At 46.2% G+C, this 18,758-nt stretch overlaps 1 protein-coding gene across 2 annotated transcripts; it reads left to right on the top strand.

The window, feature by feature from the left end:
- Window positions 1–9,159: 9,159 nt before the first annotated feature.
- On the top strand, window positions 9,160–18,276 carry MUC20 (mucin 20, cell surface associated). 2 transcript variants are annotated; one of them, XM_074330333.1, is made up of 5 exons: window positions 9,160–9,315; window positions 13,036–13,998; window positions 15,972–16,041; window positions 16,219–16,310; window positions 17,865–18,276. In XM_074330333.1, exons 1-4 carry the CDS (start codon window positions 9,240–9,242, stop codon window positions 16,277–16,279), a joined length of 1,170 nt encoding a protein of 389 aa, XP_074186434.1. In that variant the 5' UTR covers window positions 9,160–9,239; the 3' UTR covers window positions 16,280–16,310; window positions 17,865–18,276. The 2 variants fall into 2 exon arrangements, with proteins under 2 accessions (XP_074186434.1, XP_019579236.2); XM_019723677.2 differs by lacking the exon at window positions 15,972–16,041.
- Window positions 18,277–18,758: the final 482 nt, after the last annotated feature.

Here is an 18,758-nt window from a genome sequence, read left to right as displayed (position 1 = left end):
TTAATATAAGACCCAGTCTTATTTTAATATAATGTAAGACTGGGTCATAATATAATATAATATAATATAATATAATATAATATAATATAATATAATATAATATAATATAATATAATATAATATAATATAATATAATATAATAATATAATAATATAATATATAATATAATGTAATACCGGGTCTTATATTAATTTATGCTCCAAAAGACTCATTAGAGCTGATGGTCTGGTTAGGTCTTATTTTCGGGGAAACATGGAATTAGGGTTGGTGAGACTTTTGTGAATAGAGAACCTAGAGACTTTCCTCTAACTTCGTGAGATTTTTCTCTGTCCCTTCTGTTACTCTTCTATCGGTTGTTTCCTCTTTTGCCTCTCTCTCTCTGCCTTGCTGCCATATCCACGTCACACTCGTTTCCTTGTCTTCCTCTTCTCTCTCACTCTTCTCTCAGCTTTGTCTCATTCTTGTGCCTCTCTTCAATAACAGTATTATTGAGATATAATTCATGCAACATAAAACTCATCCTTTTAAACTGTACAATTCAGTGGTTTTTAGTATTAATATATTCACAGAGTTATCCAACCACCACCATTATCTAATTTCAGAACATTTCATCACCCCCAAAAGAAATCCCGTACTCTTTAGCGTCGCTCCCTATTTCTCACACCTCCCAGTCCCTGGCAACCATTCGTCTATTTTCTGTCTCTATGGATTTGCCTATTCTAGACCTTTCATATAAATGGAATCATACATTATGTGGCCTGTGCGACTGCTGTCTTTCACTTTGCATAATGTTTTCAAGGTTCATCTATGTTGTAGCATGTGTCTATACTTCATTCTTTTTATGGCTGAATAATATTCCACTGTGTAGATATATCATCTTTGTTTTATCCATTCATCAGTTGATGGATGTTTGAATTGTTTCCACTTTTTTGGCTATTATGAATAATACTGCTAAGAACATTCATGTACAGGTTTTTATGTGAACATACACTTTCCGTTCTCTTAAGTATGTAGAAAACTGTGGAACTGATGAATCGTATGGTCTGCTCTCCTAAACATTCTGAAGAACTGTCAAACTGTTTTTTAAAGTGACTGTGCCATTTTTCAATTCCACCAGCAATGTATGAGGTTCCAGTTTCTCCACATTCTCACCAATACTTGTTATTTTCTGTCTTTTTTATTTTCACCATCTTACCTAGTTGATGTGAAGTGATATCTCATTGTGGCTTTGATTGGCATTTCCCTGATGACTAGCGATGCTGAGCATCCTTACGTGTGTGTGTTGGCCATTTGTGTGTCTTCTTTGGATATATCCTTTGCTTATTTGAAAATTGGGTTATTTGTCCTTGTTTTTTGTTGAGTTGTGGGAGTTTTTCACATGTTCTAGACGTAATTCTCTTATCACCTGTAAGATTTGCAGATGTTTTTCTCTCATTCTATGGATTGTCTTTTCACTTTCTTGATAGTATTCTCAGAGGCACAGAACTTTTAAATTTTGACCAAGTCTAGTTTACTTAGTTTTTATTTTGTCACTTGCACTTTTGGTGTCATATCTGAGAAACCATTGTTTAAACCAAGGTCATGATGATTTACATCTATGTTTTTGCTTAAGTGTTTTATAGGTTTAACTCTTACATTTAGATCTGTGATCCCTTTTGAGTTAATTTTTGTATGTGGGGTGAGGTAGAGGTCCCAATTCATTTTTTTGCAAATGGATCTACAGTTGTTCCAGCATTATTTGTTAAATATGTCTGTTTTTAATGTATCTTTGTCTGCAGGCAGCTGCTCCCAACCCCAGCCCCTCTGCTGCCTTGGAATGGATAACCACTGCAAGAGAAGCAGCTGCTACTGCGATAAATACTGTCTTGTGGTATCGGACTGCTGCCCCGACCACCACGCCCTCTGCAACCTTGATAACTCACATGCAGGCTCTTTTCCACCCCAGGCTGAGCTGAATGCTGTGATTGGCAGAGGCAAGTCTCTCGTATGTGCCTCAGACCAAGGCCAGGATATGGACTAGATGGCCCCAGAGTGTCCCTAACGATTCTGAGATCCTCGCATGCTGTCCATTTTATGTCAAAAGCACCTACACCTTCTTCCCAGCTTTGTTTCCCCACTGCTCATTGCCACCTGCTGCCCGCTCTGAGCCATTTTCCAGGTCCCACAGTACGATTAAGCTATTGGTGGTTGGGGATCAGGATGAGGAATGAGATGGTTGGGTTCCACCTAACTGACCCACTTTCTCTTGCAGTGGAGCTACCTCTTGACCTGTCCCATGTGGACTTTTGAGGGCAGACAGGAGTCTGCAGAGAGGTGCTGAGGATGTTGGGCAGAAGCGGGGGTGGGGGAGGTCGGGGAGTGGTGAAAGGCAGGGACAAAACAGGAGCTTTCACCCTGTGTTTCTCAGCTTCTCAGAATACCAAGACGGTGCTGCAGATTGTGCTGAGGACAGAGAACGCACCGAACGCTGCCAGGAGCAATTTAGACTGGATGCAGAGCATGGTGAGTGTCCCTGAGGTTCTCCCCCAAACAGTGGTGGCAATCCACTCCTGCTTCCCTGGCCTCCAGGCCCCAAAGTCGGGGAGAAGTTACCAAAGGGCGAAAAGAGGCCTGAGCTGGGACTGAGTTCCATTGCAGCCATGGTTTTGGGGCTTGGAGCCAGGATTCATGCCCGTGGACACGAACACTTGAATTTCACATAATTTTCATGTGTCCTGAAATATTATTCTTCTTTTGACTTTTTTAAATTACTTACACATATAAAAAATATTCTTAACTTGTGACTGTATGAAAATAGGCACCAGGACAGATTTGGCTCACAGATTGTGGTTTGCCGCTTTCCTCTCTAACTCATCCTCTGTTCTTTACTTTTCTTCTGTGTCCTGCCTTCAGCCCTGACCTCTCAGAGCTCTCTGCCCAGCACTGGAGGAGAGGCTTGGCCCCCATTCTATCATCTGATCACTCTGGCAGCAAAACACAATGGAAAGAGCCACATAGAACTGGGTTCAAATCCTGGCTCCACCACTTATTACCTGGGTGGCCTCATACAACTTCTTCAGTCTTTCTCAGCCTCCTTTCTCTCATCTGTGTCCTAGAACTTTCCTTCTGGGGCAGTCGTGCAAGGGCCTGGTTCTTGGTGAATGTAAAACAAGATAACTGTTACTTGGGGACACGTGAATAAGCTGAAGAGGAAACAACCCTTTGCTTACCACTCACTTAGGTCCAGGAGCTTCTCCAAACCAGCCTCCCAGGGATGCCTCTCTCCATCTCTGTGAAGGGAATCAAGAAGAAAGCCTGACACGTCCCCTGAAGATCCTCCCGGACCCGTGGAGCAGAGCTCACCATGCCCACTGGGCCTGCTGGGCCCGGAGGTGCTGCCTCTCAGCTGCCATCCTGTGTGCTTCCACATTGGTTCAACCAGAAGAAAACGGAAACCTGCAATTGTTGTAAACACATTTAAATGTGCATAGAATCAGCCATACAAATTATAAAACGTAAAGTTGGCACATTCATTGTTTTGTGATGGTTGCAGTGAATTTAGTAAACATTTCTTGAAAGTAGAAAGTAAGAACCTAGCACCCCTTTGGCTAAGAAATTCATGCTTCTCTTTTCGATATTCCTTCCCAGGCACCATATTATTGTCTGTAAGTCTTGCAATAGCTTGGTCTGAATCCTGTAACCTCACGCCCACCGCCGTCTCTTCCCACGGTGAAAGAAGAGGCATGGGACCTTCCTCTGATGGGCTGGAAATGGCCTCCAGAGGGTCTCGTGAGGATTTCAAAGCTTTCGGAGGGTGATGCCAGGCGGCTTTGGGGTCTGCTGAGCCCATCACCTCCCCTCCCAGACCTGCTCTTCCTCCTGTTCTGTGAATAGTTCTCTCACCTCCAGCTTTCTGGACTCCAGATGTCAAGGTCATCTTTTACTTTTCTCTGCCCCTGGCTTTCCTCTGCAAGGTGCCAAATCTTTCTAGTTCTACTTTACAACATGGTTTACATCTGCTCCCCTTAGAGTCCCACTGCCAAAGTCCCAGGTCATAGCCCCCTGACTGGACCTTTAGCCCTGGGCTTTCCCCGAACGTGTCTCTGCCCACATTGTAGCAGAGCTCTGGTTTTGCTAGTTCCCTACTCAAAAACCATCTGGCTTCTTATCATCTCCAGAATAAAGGATAACCTTCCACTCATGACGTGCAAAGTTCTCCACAACACAGTCCCAAGGACATATTGGCTTTATCTCCTGCTAGTCCCCTTCCCTTCTCTATGTTCCAACCAGATGGAATGACCCATTATCCCCATCCAAGCCTCACTCTAAACCTTTGCTAATCTGAACACTGGTTTCCAAGGACATGATTATAGCATGGAAGGTCCTATCAGGACAGAGCCCCATTATTGGCTAAAGAGTCTGTTTTAGCTTAGTTTCTCTGAAAGCAGAATGCAAATAATTTATTTAGGAACACAGTCCCAAGGAGCAGGATTGAGGGAAAAGGGCAGTGAAGCTAGGAGTGAGGGAGAGCCAGGAGAAAGATGCATTATCCAGTTGGCTCCTGCTTTGTCTGACTGTTGGCTCCTGTGGGACCTTCTAAGAAGCCTTGTGAAATGTGTCTGAGAACCATCTGTCTCAGATGGCATCAGTCCATCAGCTCCCATTTCCATGGTTTATGGGTTGCTCCATAGGCGGCCAAGTCTCCCAGTTTTTTGCTGCTGGTGTGGGAGAGCTGAGCAGCTCCCAGAAGCATCCCAAGCCTTGGTGTCAGGGGAACCCTGCGCCAGAGAGCAAATGGCAAGGGACTTCCTGGTCGCTCCTGGGAAACTGGTCTCTGCAGCAGTGGCAAGAGTAGGAAGTGAGGCCAAGAAGACTTGAAGTGATGCACAAAATATGTCCCTCCTGGTGGGGACACCTTTCTCTTCCCTTCAGTTCTTCCAGCTGCAGCTTCTCCTGCTCAGAGACACAGGAGCCTGGGGAACAGATAGCCCTGGGCCCAGCTCGGGTGAGCCCCACTCATAGTTCCAGAGCCTGAGATTTCCCTTCCTTGGCAGGAGGGTTTTCAGGTGAAGATCTGAGATGTGGCCTCTCTGGTTGGGATCATCCTGCGGGCCTTATAGAGAGCCCAAAGATGTGACTTGTGGGCACATTGCCCTTTCTTGGCTCAGTGCTTATTCTCCTTCCAGATGTCCTCCTTCTTCTGTCTCTCCTACATCATTCCCCTACCCCAGCCTGCGTCCTCAGAGTTAGGTTTACCCAAACTGAAGAGACTGTTTCTCAGATGTTCCAGTACTAGCAGAGGTTCCTCTCTAGTGGAGTGTGCATGTGTGTGCACATGTGCATGCGTATTTTATTTCTCCCTGCCCTCCCTCCTCCCTCCCTATGTCCTCCAGATACCTTCCTTGGGAAAATCATTTCCCTGGCAGCAGCATACCCCTAGGAAAGCAGAGGACGTGTGTAATGCAAGTTAAGTCACACTGAGAAACCCACATCCACAAGAATATCTAAAATGAAAAGGACCGATGATACCAATTGTTGATGAGACACCAATGTGGAGCAACAGGAATGGCAGTTGGCATGGCATAAGCTGGCACAATCAATTTGGAAAACTGTTTGATGCTATGTATGGAAGCTAAACACATCTATATCTAAAGACCCAACATTCCACTGCTGGATATCTATACCCAAGACATATATATAAAGGAGTGTTCATAGCAGAATAGTGAAAAACTGTAAACAATCTAGATGTCCATCCATAAGAAAATGCATAATGAATTGTGGTATATTTATACAGTGGCATACTACCTCAAAACAAAACAAAACAGAATGAAGTTCTGTTACACACACCAACATGGGTGAGTCTGGCAAGCATAATGTTAAGAGAAAGAAGCCAGACACAAAAGGGTATAAATGCTTAATTCCATTTATATAAAGTTCAAAAACAGGCAGAGCTAATCTGTGGTGATACAGGTAAGAATGGCGGTTTGGGTGGTGGGTGGGGGTAGCTATTGACTGGGAGGGAACACAAGGAAGCCTGTTGAGGTGCTGAAAATGTCCTATATTGTGAATTGAGTGGCGGATGCATCTGTAAAAATTCATTAAGCTGTATACCACTTAAGACTGGTGTAGTTTACTGTCTGTAGGTCTTACCTACATTAAGGGGGAAAAAAAAAAGAATGAACAGAGGGCTCCCTGGAGTTTCCTATGCTACAACCCCACACAACAGAGATTAGGGTGGGGAGGGCCCACTCTCAGGGATTTGGACACTTAGGTGATTCTCACCACCTTTCCTGTGGGAAGAGGGTCTCATCCACACAATCTGTGAACACTCAACATTTTGAACCTGTGGGGACCCACTTGGACCGCTAGAGTTGGTATAAAGATTATTTTATTTATTTATTTATTTATTTATTTATTTATAACAACAGTGCATATTCTCTCTCTCTTTTTAATAAATTTTATTGGGGGATATTGGGGAACAATGTGTTTCTCCAGGGCCCATCAGCTCCAAGTCAAGTCCATTGTCCAGTCACCGTTTTCAGTCTTAGTTGCAGGGGGCGCAGCCCACTATCCCATGTGGGAATCGAACCGGCAACCCTGTTGTTCAGAGCTCACATTCTATCCAACTGAGCCATCTGGCTGCCCCATATAAAGATTATTTTAAAGTGGAAACATTTGAGCTACAGAAGATACAGAAAGAAATGTTACCAGAGCTTCTCTTATCGGACTAAAGCAGAGCTTTCCAAAAATGTAGCTGCCATTATTCTCCCTCAGAGGGATTTTCCCAACAATTCAGCTCTCATGGAGACATACTGCCCAATAGAACCTTCCAAACTTTCCCATGGAAGCCCTCCCCCACTCCTCTCCCCTTGTTAAGTTTGGTATATATACCTTTATTTCTGGCTATTCAGTGAGTTACTACTGGTCCACGTGTATATAAACTGTCTTTTCTCCTGTTAATCTGTCTTTTCTCCATTAATTTGGACCCAAGTTTTCTTTATTTCCTTTTTTTCCATTAGGATTCATCTTATATAATTCACTTATTCATTGTTTGCCATCTCTCCTCACGAGGAAGTTAGTTCCAGGAGGCAGGGATTTGTTTTACCTCCCAAGGATCGGTGATGTACTCCAAGTGCCTGACATATGGTAGGTGCTCCAAATGTTCCTTAAATTAATGAAACTAGCCTGTGCTCATTCAGGGTGAGAGCTGAGTTTGGCTGAAAAAAAGGTCCAGGAACTTTCTGACTATGTAATTATGGTCCCAAAGCCAACAGTCATGTGCTCAGGCTTGAAAATTCCCCCCCAGATACAGAGGAAGATGGACCAGACAAAATTCAGCAAACCCAGGGAAGGATTCAGTCAGGCTTCCCTCTCAGTGGGTTCCTCACCTCCTTATTTACCATGGCTGGGCTGTTGATCATTTACATGATGAAAAGAAAAAGGAAATGGAGAAGGGGCAGTCCTGGTGGAGTGAAAAAGGCACTTAAAGTACTTCTGGAATGAGGAAGTCCCTCTCCCAGCCAGGGTGGGACAGAGAGGTAGCCCAGGAGGGAAGGGAACTGGTAGAAAGGAGCTGCATTCTTGCTGCATTCTTGCTGGATTTCTCCTCAGGTCTTCTCTAGAAAGAAGCCTCAAGTTAGATGTGTCTAACAGAATTCCAGTCATTGCTGTGGTCCCAGGGCCCCTCTCCACACCTGAAATCCCCCAAAGGGAAATTCCTCCTCCCACTTTATAAAGTGAAGGGCTGAGGCTGAATGGGAGCGTGGAGGGGCTCAGCCTGTCAGGATTACTCTAGAGATTAGCAGTGTAGTTAGAACTGGAGTCCATGACCCCTGACCCCCACTGCTGGGCTGTGTCCCAGATGCACCCCCCTCAGCCTCTTCTTGTGTAGTCTCCTATCACCACACGCCCTGAATGACTCCTCCTTCCAGGCAGCAGAGCCCTATATCTGATGCAGGATTAAGTTCTGGAAGACAGTCACATACCCAGTGCAGACCCTCGGACTGCATGGCCAAGAGGATTTCAGAGCTCTTGTTGACGGAGAAGAGGCAAAGGAACTTGTCCAAGATCACACAGCTTCTGGGCCACCATTAAGGAAGGAGCAGGAAACAGAAGCTAGACCTTCTGATCCCACTTTAAAGTTCTTTCCAGCCCTGTGATTTTGTGATTTCTTGATGCCAATCCAGTTAACTTTCTTCTACCCCAGAGCTGTTTTCATCACAAAGTGGTTGCTCTGAAATCTCCAAGGTACCTTGTCTGGCCACTGGCTGTGGCCATAACAGCTCATGTGGTCCCTTGTGGGGATAAGGTTCTTCTCTAAGGCATTTGGATACACATTCAGCAGCTTCATTCCCCTCTTCATGGCCAATTCCCCTAAACTTCCCTAAGTCGTCACCCTCACACTTCCGTCCTGTGACTGAGACCAGCACACTTACACTTGCCCTTCCTTCTCCAGCCAGCACCTCCAGTCCGCCCAAGGGACAGGGTCCTGGCTCCCACTGGGATGTAGAATCACAGGATGTGAAGATGGAAGGATGTGAGAATCAGTTCTGCCCCGCACTGGAGAGCTGTCTCCACCCAACCTCAGGGGGCTGTCCCTTCTCTCTATTGCTTGAGGACTGGAGTGGACTTCAGGGCTCACTCATTGATTGAGCACCTAAGATGCATGTTTTCAGTAAGCACTGGGTATGTAGCAGACGCTGTGTAAGAAGAGTTCATTCTCTCATCTAATCCTTACAAAACAGTCCAGCAAGGTAGGGATTATACCCTCAACAGTTCAGGAAGTTGAGCTTCAGAAAGTTTTTCTAATTTGCCCTAGATCATGCTAATAAAATCTAGGATTAGGAGTCCCAGATCTATCTAACCCAAGGCCCAAGCCCCAGGCACAAGGGGTTGGGGAGAGGGGAAGGGAGATGGGAAGGAAGGAAAGGTGTGAAGCACCATCTTCCATGGCCTCCCTGGCTGCAGAACTAAGGGGTGAGTATCACTGTAAATGACCCTGTATCTTGAAATCAGACTTCAGAGAGGAGAGGTTACTGGGCAAGGGGAGCAGGAGCAAAGGTTCACTGACAGCCCTTGACACTCAGCCTGCCAGCTCTCAGCCTGTGTATCTCTGATCAGCTGGCTGCAATCTGGAAACTACCAGTCACACCTAGGCAGGTAGCCTGCCCCTCCTCCCTGGGTAGAGGAAGCAGGAACAGGTGGCAGTGAGAGGCAGTGGGCAGGTCTCCTGGGCAGTGGAGGCTAGAGCCCAAGCTAGGATGGGTTCTCTCTGCGGCCTGGCTCTGACCCTTTTCTTCTGCTGTTGGGAGGCTGGGGCCCCCAGGAGCTCTGCAGGTAAGGGCGTGAAAGGGGCTTGTGGGCTTCTCCCTTGGCAGGGCTCTGGGTGTAAGTTTCTGTCCCGGCAGCCGTTGGTGGGTGAGTGTAGCTCTCTTGGGCTAATTATAATTAACCATAAGAGTATATGTGAAGTATTACTATTATTGATGAAGAGTATGCAAACAGCAGTGTGTCCCCTTAAGCATGTATGACGCTGCCATCCATGCAAAGCTGCCATCCACACAAATGAGCGAGCGACGTCATTGTGAGGTCGCTGTGGGTTTGTTTTTAGGCCTGTGGGAGTGTGAGCAAGTGGGGAGTGTTTGGATGGCAGGGTCAGGGAGGTGCAGGCTGGTGATAAATCTGAATAAAGCCAAAGAATGTGGCTTGGCAAGATTCTAACTCCTCTGAGTTTATCCTTTAAAACAGTTTTTGTGTGAAAAAATCTGACTGTCACAGACTTCTTGGGGAGGGTGGGGCCTGAGAGAGCTTTTATGAAAAAGAAGAACTAACATTGATCTGTAACAGGAACTGTGCCAAGCTTGTCACATGCATTGTCTTTTTTTTAATGGACTTTATTTTTTAGAGCAGGTTTATGCTCACAGCAAAATTGAGAGGAAGACACAGAGATATCCCACATACCCCTGTGCACTATCTTTTTCATTCTGACAATAACCCTATGAGAGAGGTAAAATTCTTACCCTCCGACCCCGACTTCCTTCCCCTTTAAAGCTGAAAAGACCTAAGTTTACCGGGATCATGTAACTGATCTGCAGAGGCAGGATTTGATACCACACATGCCTAACTCACTGGACACACCAGCTCCTGCATGCACTCTGTTCTACCAGGCTTGTGTTGAACCTTTTACATTTAATTTAATTTAATTTAATTTAATTTAATTTAATTTAATCTTCACAACTCTATGAAATAGGGACCCCTACCTCCATCATACAGATGAGAAATGCAGGGGCTTGGAGCTGGGAGACTTGGCCAGAATCAGTCACACAGTTGGTAAGCAGCAGAGACAAAGTCCCAAGTTCACACACTTTCATCTCCACCAGATTGATTTGAGGAGCAGAGCAAGAGAGCTGCAACGTTCTGGAGCTATAGAGGCCAGGGTGTGGGCTTTGAGAAGATCCCTGTTTTGAGGTCTACTGTTTGAGTTGACCCCTGGTGCATAAAAGATGTGGGTGGGGTTTGTGAGAGCCCTGGAGATGAAGAGCCTATGGGTTTGGGAAGCATGAGGAGGTTTCACTGCAAGATGACACAAAGGGCTCCTGGAAAGGATGAAAATGTATCAGGGGAGGTCAGTGGTCAGACCCCAAGAACACAAACCACTGTTTGGGCTTCAGGCTGTGTGGGCTGACCCAGAAACACTCTGCTTCCATCATGTGAGGACCGCAGAGGACTGCTCAGAGAAACATTTCAGGCTTTCAAGTGGGGAGAAGAACGTATATTCCTGGAAAAGCATGATTTGTGTGTGTAGTGAGACTGCATTGAACGAGTCATGAGAGCGACTGCTGTGACCTACCTAACACGCATGGGGATACAGCCAAAAATTTTAACTGTATTAAAATAGGTTGTGTGCTTTCAAGTGACCTTTCCCATTCTTCTCTTCTCATCCTCCACAGGATGTCAGGGATTAGGATTCTCTTTTCCAGAGGAGGAAATGGAGGCTTGGAGAGGTCCCGTGACTGGCCTCGCTGGTCGAAGGCAGAGTCAGGATTTGAACCAGTAAATAATCGGACTCCAGAGCTACCGTGTTTCCCCCAAAATAAGACCTAGCTAGACCATCAGCTCTAATGCGTCTTTTGGAGCAAAAATTAACCGAGACCGGGTATTATATTATATTATATATTATATTATATAAGACCCGGTCTTATAGTAAAATAAGACCGGGTTTTACATGAATTTTTCCTCCAAAAGACACATTAGAGTTGATGGTCCGGCTAGGTCTTATTTTCGGGGAAGCACGGTAGTAGGCCACAGACCTGAGGCTGGAACCTGGTCTCTAGCTTCCTGGCCCAGTGCTCTTTCAGTGGGAGACACAGGAGGACAAGCTCAGGACCTGGGGCCCTGTCCTGACACCCGAGGTAGAGTGACTACATGGTTCTGGACCTCCTTTGGGTCCTTGGGAAATTTTGGGCCAGTAGTCCTCAGTAAAGACCATTTCAAACCTTCAGAAACCCAAAAAGGAGGGCTTATATTTTGATCCTTTTCCTTCCAAGATACTAGATAAAACACAGGGCATTCACTTACATTTGAATTTCAGGTAATGAAGTATTTTTTAGTATAAGTAAGTTTCAAATATTTCATGAAAAAACACACCTACTAAAAATCATTTGTTGTTAAAATTGTTCCTTGCTTTTCTGAAATCCAAATTTAACTGGGCATCCTATATTTTTATTTGCTAAATCTGGTAACCCTCCCCAGGAGGCTCCTTGGCCCACTTTCAGAGAGAGCCCCTCCCTCCCTCCGTGGACAGGAGAGGAACCCTTGTCAGCCCATGAAAGATCCTGCTGTGACCTCCCCCGAGGTAATGAGCACCTGCTCGTCCTCCACTCGCACCACCTCAGAGGGCCAGTCAAGGGAACAGAAACGTTCTTCCCTAGAGAGAAATGCTAGCAGCATCTCTCTAAAAAGTCAAGTTTTGCCTCTCATCTTGCTCCCTGTTACCTGTGGAAAATGCCTGGTACTTCATTTCTGGAGTTCTGGGGTTCTATCCCTGTCGTCTCAGGCCCATGTTCAGGGGAGGCTTGAGCAGGGTTGGGAAGCTCTCCGTTTTTCCCTTGCTGGAGCCCCAAGGACTTTACCTGCTCCCCTCCATTTGCAGCAGCCACCACACACACAGTCTCTGGGGATTCCCCTCTCCTAATCCTCCCAGCTACCTCTAAACACAAAACCACAGATGTTTCTTGTATCTGAAGTACTTTTACTTCCATGGGGGAAATGTTTGCTGGATAAGTATCGATGGGAAAGTGACAAGGATTCTTCCAGGAAGTTCTGAGAGTTGTGTCCCTGCTCTGCACTTCTTGGCTCATGTGGACTTCTGCTTTCTTTGCTTCCCATTGAGGCAGGATGCTGGCCCCACACATTTCCTCTGATGCCTTCAGGCCAATAATCAACTAGATTCTGGGGCTTGCTTGCCTTAAGTGGCCTGTCAGGATACATCAGTCAGGGCAATCCCAGTTCCATGGCTGCCACATGGGACTCGTCTTCCTGACACTACAAATATAGATGAAAAATGGAGTAAAGCCAATCCCCTCCCCCCCCCCCTTATAGCAGTCCCCAGGGCACAAACACAAGAGTGTGTGTAAAGTCTTGGACTCATGGCCCACAAAGTTGTTTTACCCAACACAGGCCCTCACACCCTCAAACCAGACTCTTTGGGGACAATGAACCACACAGAAGTGACTGCTGTGACTCTGGCGGTCAACACAAGCTCAGAGGGAAACGCCCAGGCCCCTGACCTCATTGAGACCCCTGTGCCAAGCCACATCCCTTTGGAAACTCAAACCCTGGGCACCCAGACCTCTGATAGGACCTCAATCCCAGTTGGTACCATCCCAGAAGCAGAGACCAGGGAAACCAAAACCAAAATTCCAGTAACAGAGACCAGGGCTCTTACAAAAATAACACCTTCCAAGTTTATGGCTGTGATCACCACTCCTAGGGAGACATCAGTCACAAGGGACAGCCCCTCAGGAACCGGGATGACCACAGTTGAAACTCTTACAGGTAGTGATCTCTCGGAAGCCATCTTTGACACTCTTTCTACTGATGACAGCTCTGAAGAGGCAAAGAGCATCCCAAGTGACACCTGGACATTGGCTTGCACCTCCACAGAAATCAGGGCCCTGGCCTTGGAGAGGAGCTCATTTTCAGCCACCATCACCCCGCAAGCCCTGGCTACTGATATCACTGCTCTTTCCAAGGCCTTTCCGTCAGTTGCCTCCACCATCACTGACGTTGAGATTATCAATTGCAGCATTATAGAAATGGAAACAACTGCCATCATCCCTAGGACCTCAGACATAGATCACAGCCCCACAGGAGGAAAGGCCTTGTCCAACCCTGAGATGTCAGTTTTCCCCAACTTCACTGAAGCAGAACCACACCTCACCAGGACCACAACCTCTCCTGAGATCTTGTCAACAGCCAGTGTCACAGAATCCGCCAGACCTGATACCACAGTTGAGACCCCACTCACTGACAATATTACCACAGTAGAGGAAACAACAGCAGCCAAGGCCACCACCCCCAGTGGAACTTTGGTGACAGTCAGCATAAACCCCTTGGAAGAAACCTCAGCCCTCTCTGTGGAGACAACAAGCCACACCCAGGTCTCAGGAGCAGTTACAAGCTCCACAGGGGCTGGTTCAACAGTGCGCAAGGCCACCTCCCCCGCTGGGTCCTCAGCTATGGTCTACAACTTCTCTGAAGCAGGCACCATCAAGCACTTCACCCCCTCAGAGACTTCTGCCACAGAGAGCACCACCAGTGGGCCTGTCCCCATCAGCAGGAGCCCTCTTTCTTCTGTCCATCTGACCGCAGCCAACAGCAGCCAAGAAACAGACATCACTTTAGCCAAGACCACAGCCTCAGCAAAGACCCCGAAGGCAGCCAGCATGGCTGGAGGGAAGCCCCCAACAGCCATGCCGACCACTGTGAGGACGAGGTGGCCCTCAGAAGTTACTGCAGGTACGTGGCTCCCCTATGTGGGATCTTCAAGGACTTGGGGTTTAGGGTCTCCAGAATGTCTACCTGCTTAAGGAGTAGGGGGGAGGGAAGGATCTGAGGTCTATGCTGATGTCACCTCTTCACACTCTTCTAGTGGTTCTTGCTAAAATCAGTCACAAGCAGAGTTAGGGTGGTGTATGGAAAGAATGTGGGGCTGGAGGTCTGGAAAAATTGTTTGAGATCCTGGCTCTGCCCTTAACAACCTGAGTGACCTGAGACAGCTCCCTCTCCCTTTCTGGGCCTCAGTTTCCCCATTGGAGGGGGTTGCAATGGATGAACAATGAGGTCCTTCTCAGCTCTGCCTTTCTCTGAAGTTAACTGTTGAGTAACAACTGTGCACCCAGCGGAGCCCCACATTTTACTTAAAAGACGCAGCTCTCATGCTCTGGAAGCTTTGGGTTCAGCTGGAGCCACACAGAGGAACACCGTGTGGGCATCTGTCCCGAGTTGCTGCCCTCGGAGCAGCTGGGATCCCATGAAAGTGGGGCTCCCTGGATGTACTTGCTGGGTTGGTGCCGTATATGGTGACTTAAAATACATAAATAAATTGGGCAAAGGTTTGGGAGTTTAAAGCTACATCTCTGAGGCCACAGATACTTCTCAGGGAAGAAGTCCCTTGTCAGAGGCTGCTCCGTCACCACAGCTCCTGGTCAGCCTGTGGCCTCCACCTCCACTTCCCACTACTGTCCTTGTGCCTCATCCCGGCGGTATCCTCAGCTTGCCCTGCCTTTCTGGGGGAGGTGAATTAAAAACATCAATTGCAACCCCCTGGCTGAATTTCTTTGTATTCCAGGCAGAAGTGATATAAAAATATTTCACAATATTTAAGCATTGGCACCAGTTGAATGTTCTCTCTGAGGCCAGGCAATGTACTATGAGCTTTGCATATGTTATCTCTTCTCATTAAACCTTCAAAACCACCTTACGAGGTGGGTATTAGTAACCCATCTGACAGGTGAGGAAAAACAGATTTAAAGATGATAAAAAGAGAGCAGTGGGATTCCAAATGAGTCTGTTTGATGCCAAAACTCAGTCTTCTATTGTGCTTCCATTTTTATTATTTTTTAAAGTTCAACTTATTAATATGGTTTTATTTTAAAATGCTTTTCTTTAGTATTTGTTGATTAGATGATACATTCACATAATTTAAAATTCAATAGGTACAAAACTGTACACTGTAAAATGTCTCTCTCCCACTGCTGTCCCCCAACTACCCAGTTTTCCTCACATACATATCTGATGGTATCACTTTCTGGTGAATTTTCTTCTGGACATGAAATATGCATTTAGAAGCATAAAAAGGAGGATGAAAGAAATTTATAATATATAGGTATTGATATCTACTTATATCTATATAAACCTATAAAAATATAGATAGATATTTTATATCCTCTTTTTTTTATGTAAGTGGAATGTATCTCAAAGACAGATCTCTGAGATAAAGTTTCTTCTTTTTTTTTACAGCTGCTCAGTATTCCATTTTATTTTACCAAAATTTATTTAACCAGTCCTCTATGGATGGACATTTAGGTTTCCAGTATTTTGTTACGACAAACAGGGCTGCAATTAATAGTACATTAAGAAACGTAGGGTAATTTTATAGCAGTGCAATTGCTGGATTGGTTCTAATAGTATTCTGATAAGAAACGACTCCAGGGTGGCAGGTAAAGGCAAACAAATTGGGCCTCAACCACAGACAGAACTTGCTTACAGAGCTGTTATGTCGGGAAGGCTGGATTAAAAGGCTTCCACCAGTTTAGAGCTGAAAAAACTGGCTGAGGGAATCCTGTCAGAGAGCCCGCCTCTCTCCAGCCTTCTGCCCTGCTGGGACCTTTCCTAACAACCTTGTCCAGGACCTCCAGGCCTTGAGAACATTCTAAAGCCACTTTTATTTCTACTTCCTCACACTACTCTTTTGACTTCTCCAAATGTAGGTGGGGCCTTTTGCCATCATTTCCTTCACTCTTGGGAAGACCTTCCAATGGGCCCAATTATCAAAGAAAGGTAATCCTTTTTCTCTTTGCAGTGAGTAAATGTAAGAGCCTATGAACACAGACATATTTACACATGAGAGTGAGCACTTACATGTGGAGGAGGACAGAGGCTGGGTAGCATAGTTTGCGTCTTGGTTCCTGAACTGACGTCCCCATATTTTCATCTTCTACTGTTCTCAATTTGCAGGTGGGGATGGAGGCTTCATCCTCCTGCGACTGGGTGTGGCCTCCCCAGAAGACCTCACTGACCTCAGAGTTGCAGAGAGGCTGATGCACCAGGTGAGTGGCCACTTTCTGGGCCAGGGGTGTAGAGGAGAGTAAGAGATTCTTGGGGACTCCAGGGCAGATCTGCAGAATACAGAAGAGAAACTGTAATACTACTTGGGAGGAGTCTAGTTTTGTATGGAGCATTAGAAGCTAAATCTAAGGATCCCTGCCTGGCTTTGCTTCTGCCCATTTTTCCTGAGTTCTGAATTCCCTTTTTCTGCTATGTAAAAAAAATTCTTTCACCCCCCCCCCCCCCCCAATTTCCTCAGGTCCTTGGAAAGTCAGGCCTTCTGGCCCTGGGAGAAGGTCAATGATATTAATGGGCAGCGAGGCAGGACTTTTGGTTGCAAGTGGCAGAAACCCAACTTATCAAAGCTCACACAGAAAACCAAGGTATTGGCTGAGAAACCTAGAACTGGCTGTTCCAGCTTCAGTTGTGGCTGGATCCAGCAGCTCAAACATGGTCATCAGGGTTCTCTCTCTCGCTCTCTCTCTCTTAGCTCTGCTCCATTCATCTTTCAGAGCCTCTCTCCATATGTAAGGAAAGGTGGCTGTGAAAGCCCTAGATTTCACAAGGCAGTACCCTCTCCCCAGATGTGCATATCATATTAGGGGAGGACCGATCTCATTGGCCTGCAAGGGCCATCATGACTGACAACCCGACCTGACCACATAGAATGGAAAGGGCAGGACCCAAAGAAAATAGGCAAGCTAAGCAGAAAAAACACCCATAGATGTAAACTCTAGATGGGGATCAAGATTGGGGTATATTTGTAAAACAAGTTGGGAAAATTCTCCTAAAACTCAGGTTACTGAACAAAGCTTCTCGTGGTGGAATTCTGGGGTCAGGGCTTTTGGGGATGGTGTGAATCATTGGAAGATTAGACTGGGTCAACTCAGCCTGGCTCTTGTGCTCTTGGGGATGGGAAGAGAGAATATCTAGGCCCTGGAAGTCCTCTTAGTAGAAGGAAGACCCATCAGGACTCGCATTATAAGAAATTCCCTGAACATGGCATGGTTTTGAAGCAGGACAGCCAAATAAATGACTCTGCACATGGTAATGAAAGCAACAAGTAAGAATCGTAGTCAAAGAGGAAAGCCAGGATTGTGTCAGATCTGAGTCCCCCAAACTGGAAACTATTTCAGGGAGATGGGAGCAGGTCAGGGAGCTGAGGTGTAGGAACCAGGCCATGTGGGTGTTGGGCATCAGCTCTTGGGAGAGCCATTGGCGTGGGGCTCAGGGATCAGACAAACAACAAGCTTTAGAGCCCGATTGATCTGGGTGTGAATTCCAGTTCCTATCTGTGTGACCTTGCGTAAGTTACTCCATATTACTTTCCTCCCTTATAAAAGGAGGCTAATACAACCTGTCTTATAAGGTCCTTGTGAGGTTTAGATGACATAATGCGCAGGAAGTACCTAGCTCATGCCCAGGGAGCGGGAGGCTCAGGAAATGCTGCTGGCCGCCTCAGATGTCCTCTCCTGCTGTCCCTTCCTGTCCTTGGTCTGTGGTGAGCTCATGGCCAGATGGGCTGGAAGTACCTACCTGTTTCTTTTGCCCTCCAGCTCCGCCATGAACTGCAGGTGCATATGCCTCCCATCCAAGTGTCCCTGCTGCGTGTTAGGAGAGACTAAAGACCATCAGCTGCAGCCAGGCGTGGCTGTGTGCCAAGGGGGGGCAGTGCTGCCCATGGCCTGGGACCCACCACAGACTGAAACCACGTTACTACGTCAAGATGTACCTGCAAGGTTCCCACGGACGTCAATTGGCCTAACCCCTTGCCCCAGACTTGGCAGCAGAACCTGGCTCATCCATGCCTGAGTGTATGCGTATGGAGAGGGGGGCTTCCACTGTTCCAGAGATGTCCTTAGATGTCCCTTGGTACATGTATTATGATTCAGTAAAGAGTGATTTCATCACCCATCTATCATCTGCTGTGTGCTTCCATCCTACATTAAAATTGTGCTTTTGACCTTTTTATGATACAAGGATTTTGTGCATCCTCACTGCCACCTTCCTCCTCCAGGCTTCCCTGGTTCTTGGTTTGGACCTTGACTGTAGTACTTACTTGAGGCTGGTGCTGGAGCCTGTCAAATTGTGAGCTCCTTCAGAGCAGGGACCGTATTTGTTTATCTCAGTGTCCCCGGAACCCAGCAGAGCGCCTGGCCTGTAGTAGGATCACAGAGAATGTTTGTTGAATTGACCTGAGTTTCAAGTTCTGGACACAAACAGATTTAAAAGAAAGTCTGCAGTACTCAATTATTTCTCCCCCATATTATTTTTTAAAATTAAACGTGGCTTTTCTTCTATTGCAAAAGTAGAACTTGCTTACAATTTTAAATTTTTGAAAAACTCAAAAAGACCAAGGAAAAAAGAGAAATGGAAAGAGGAGAGGAAGAGAAAGAAAAAATACTTTCTAAAATCTCATCTTTTATGTACAACTACTGTTAATGTATATA

Source organism: Rhinolophus sinicus, linkage group LG01, assembly GCF_036562045.2.
Source record: "Rhinolophus sinicus isolate RSC01 linkage group LG01, ASM3656204v1, whole genome shotgun sequence".
Lineage (NCBI taxonomy): Eukaryota > Metazoa > Chordata > Mammalia > Chiroptera > Rhinolophidae > Rhinolophus > Rhinolophus sinicus.
This window is presented reverse-complemented; position numbering and strand designations above follow the sequence as displayed.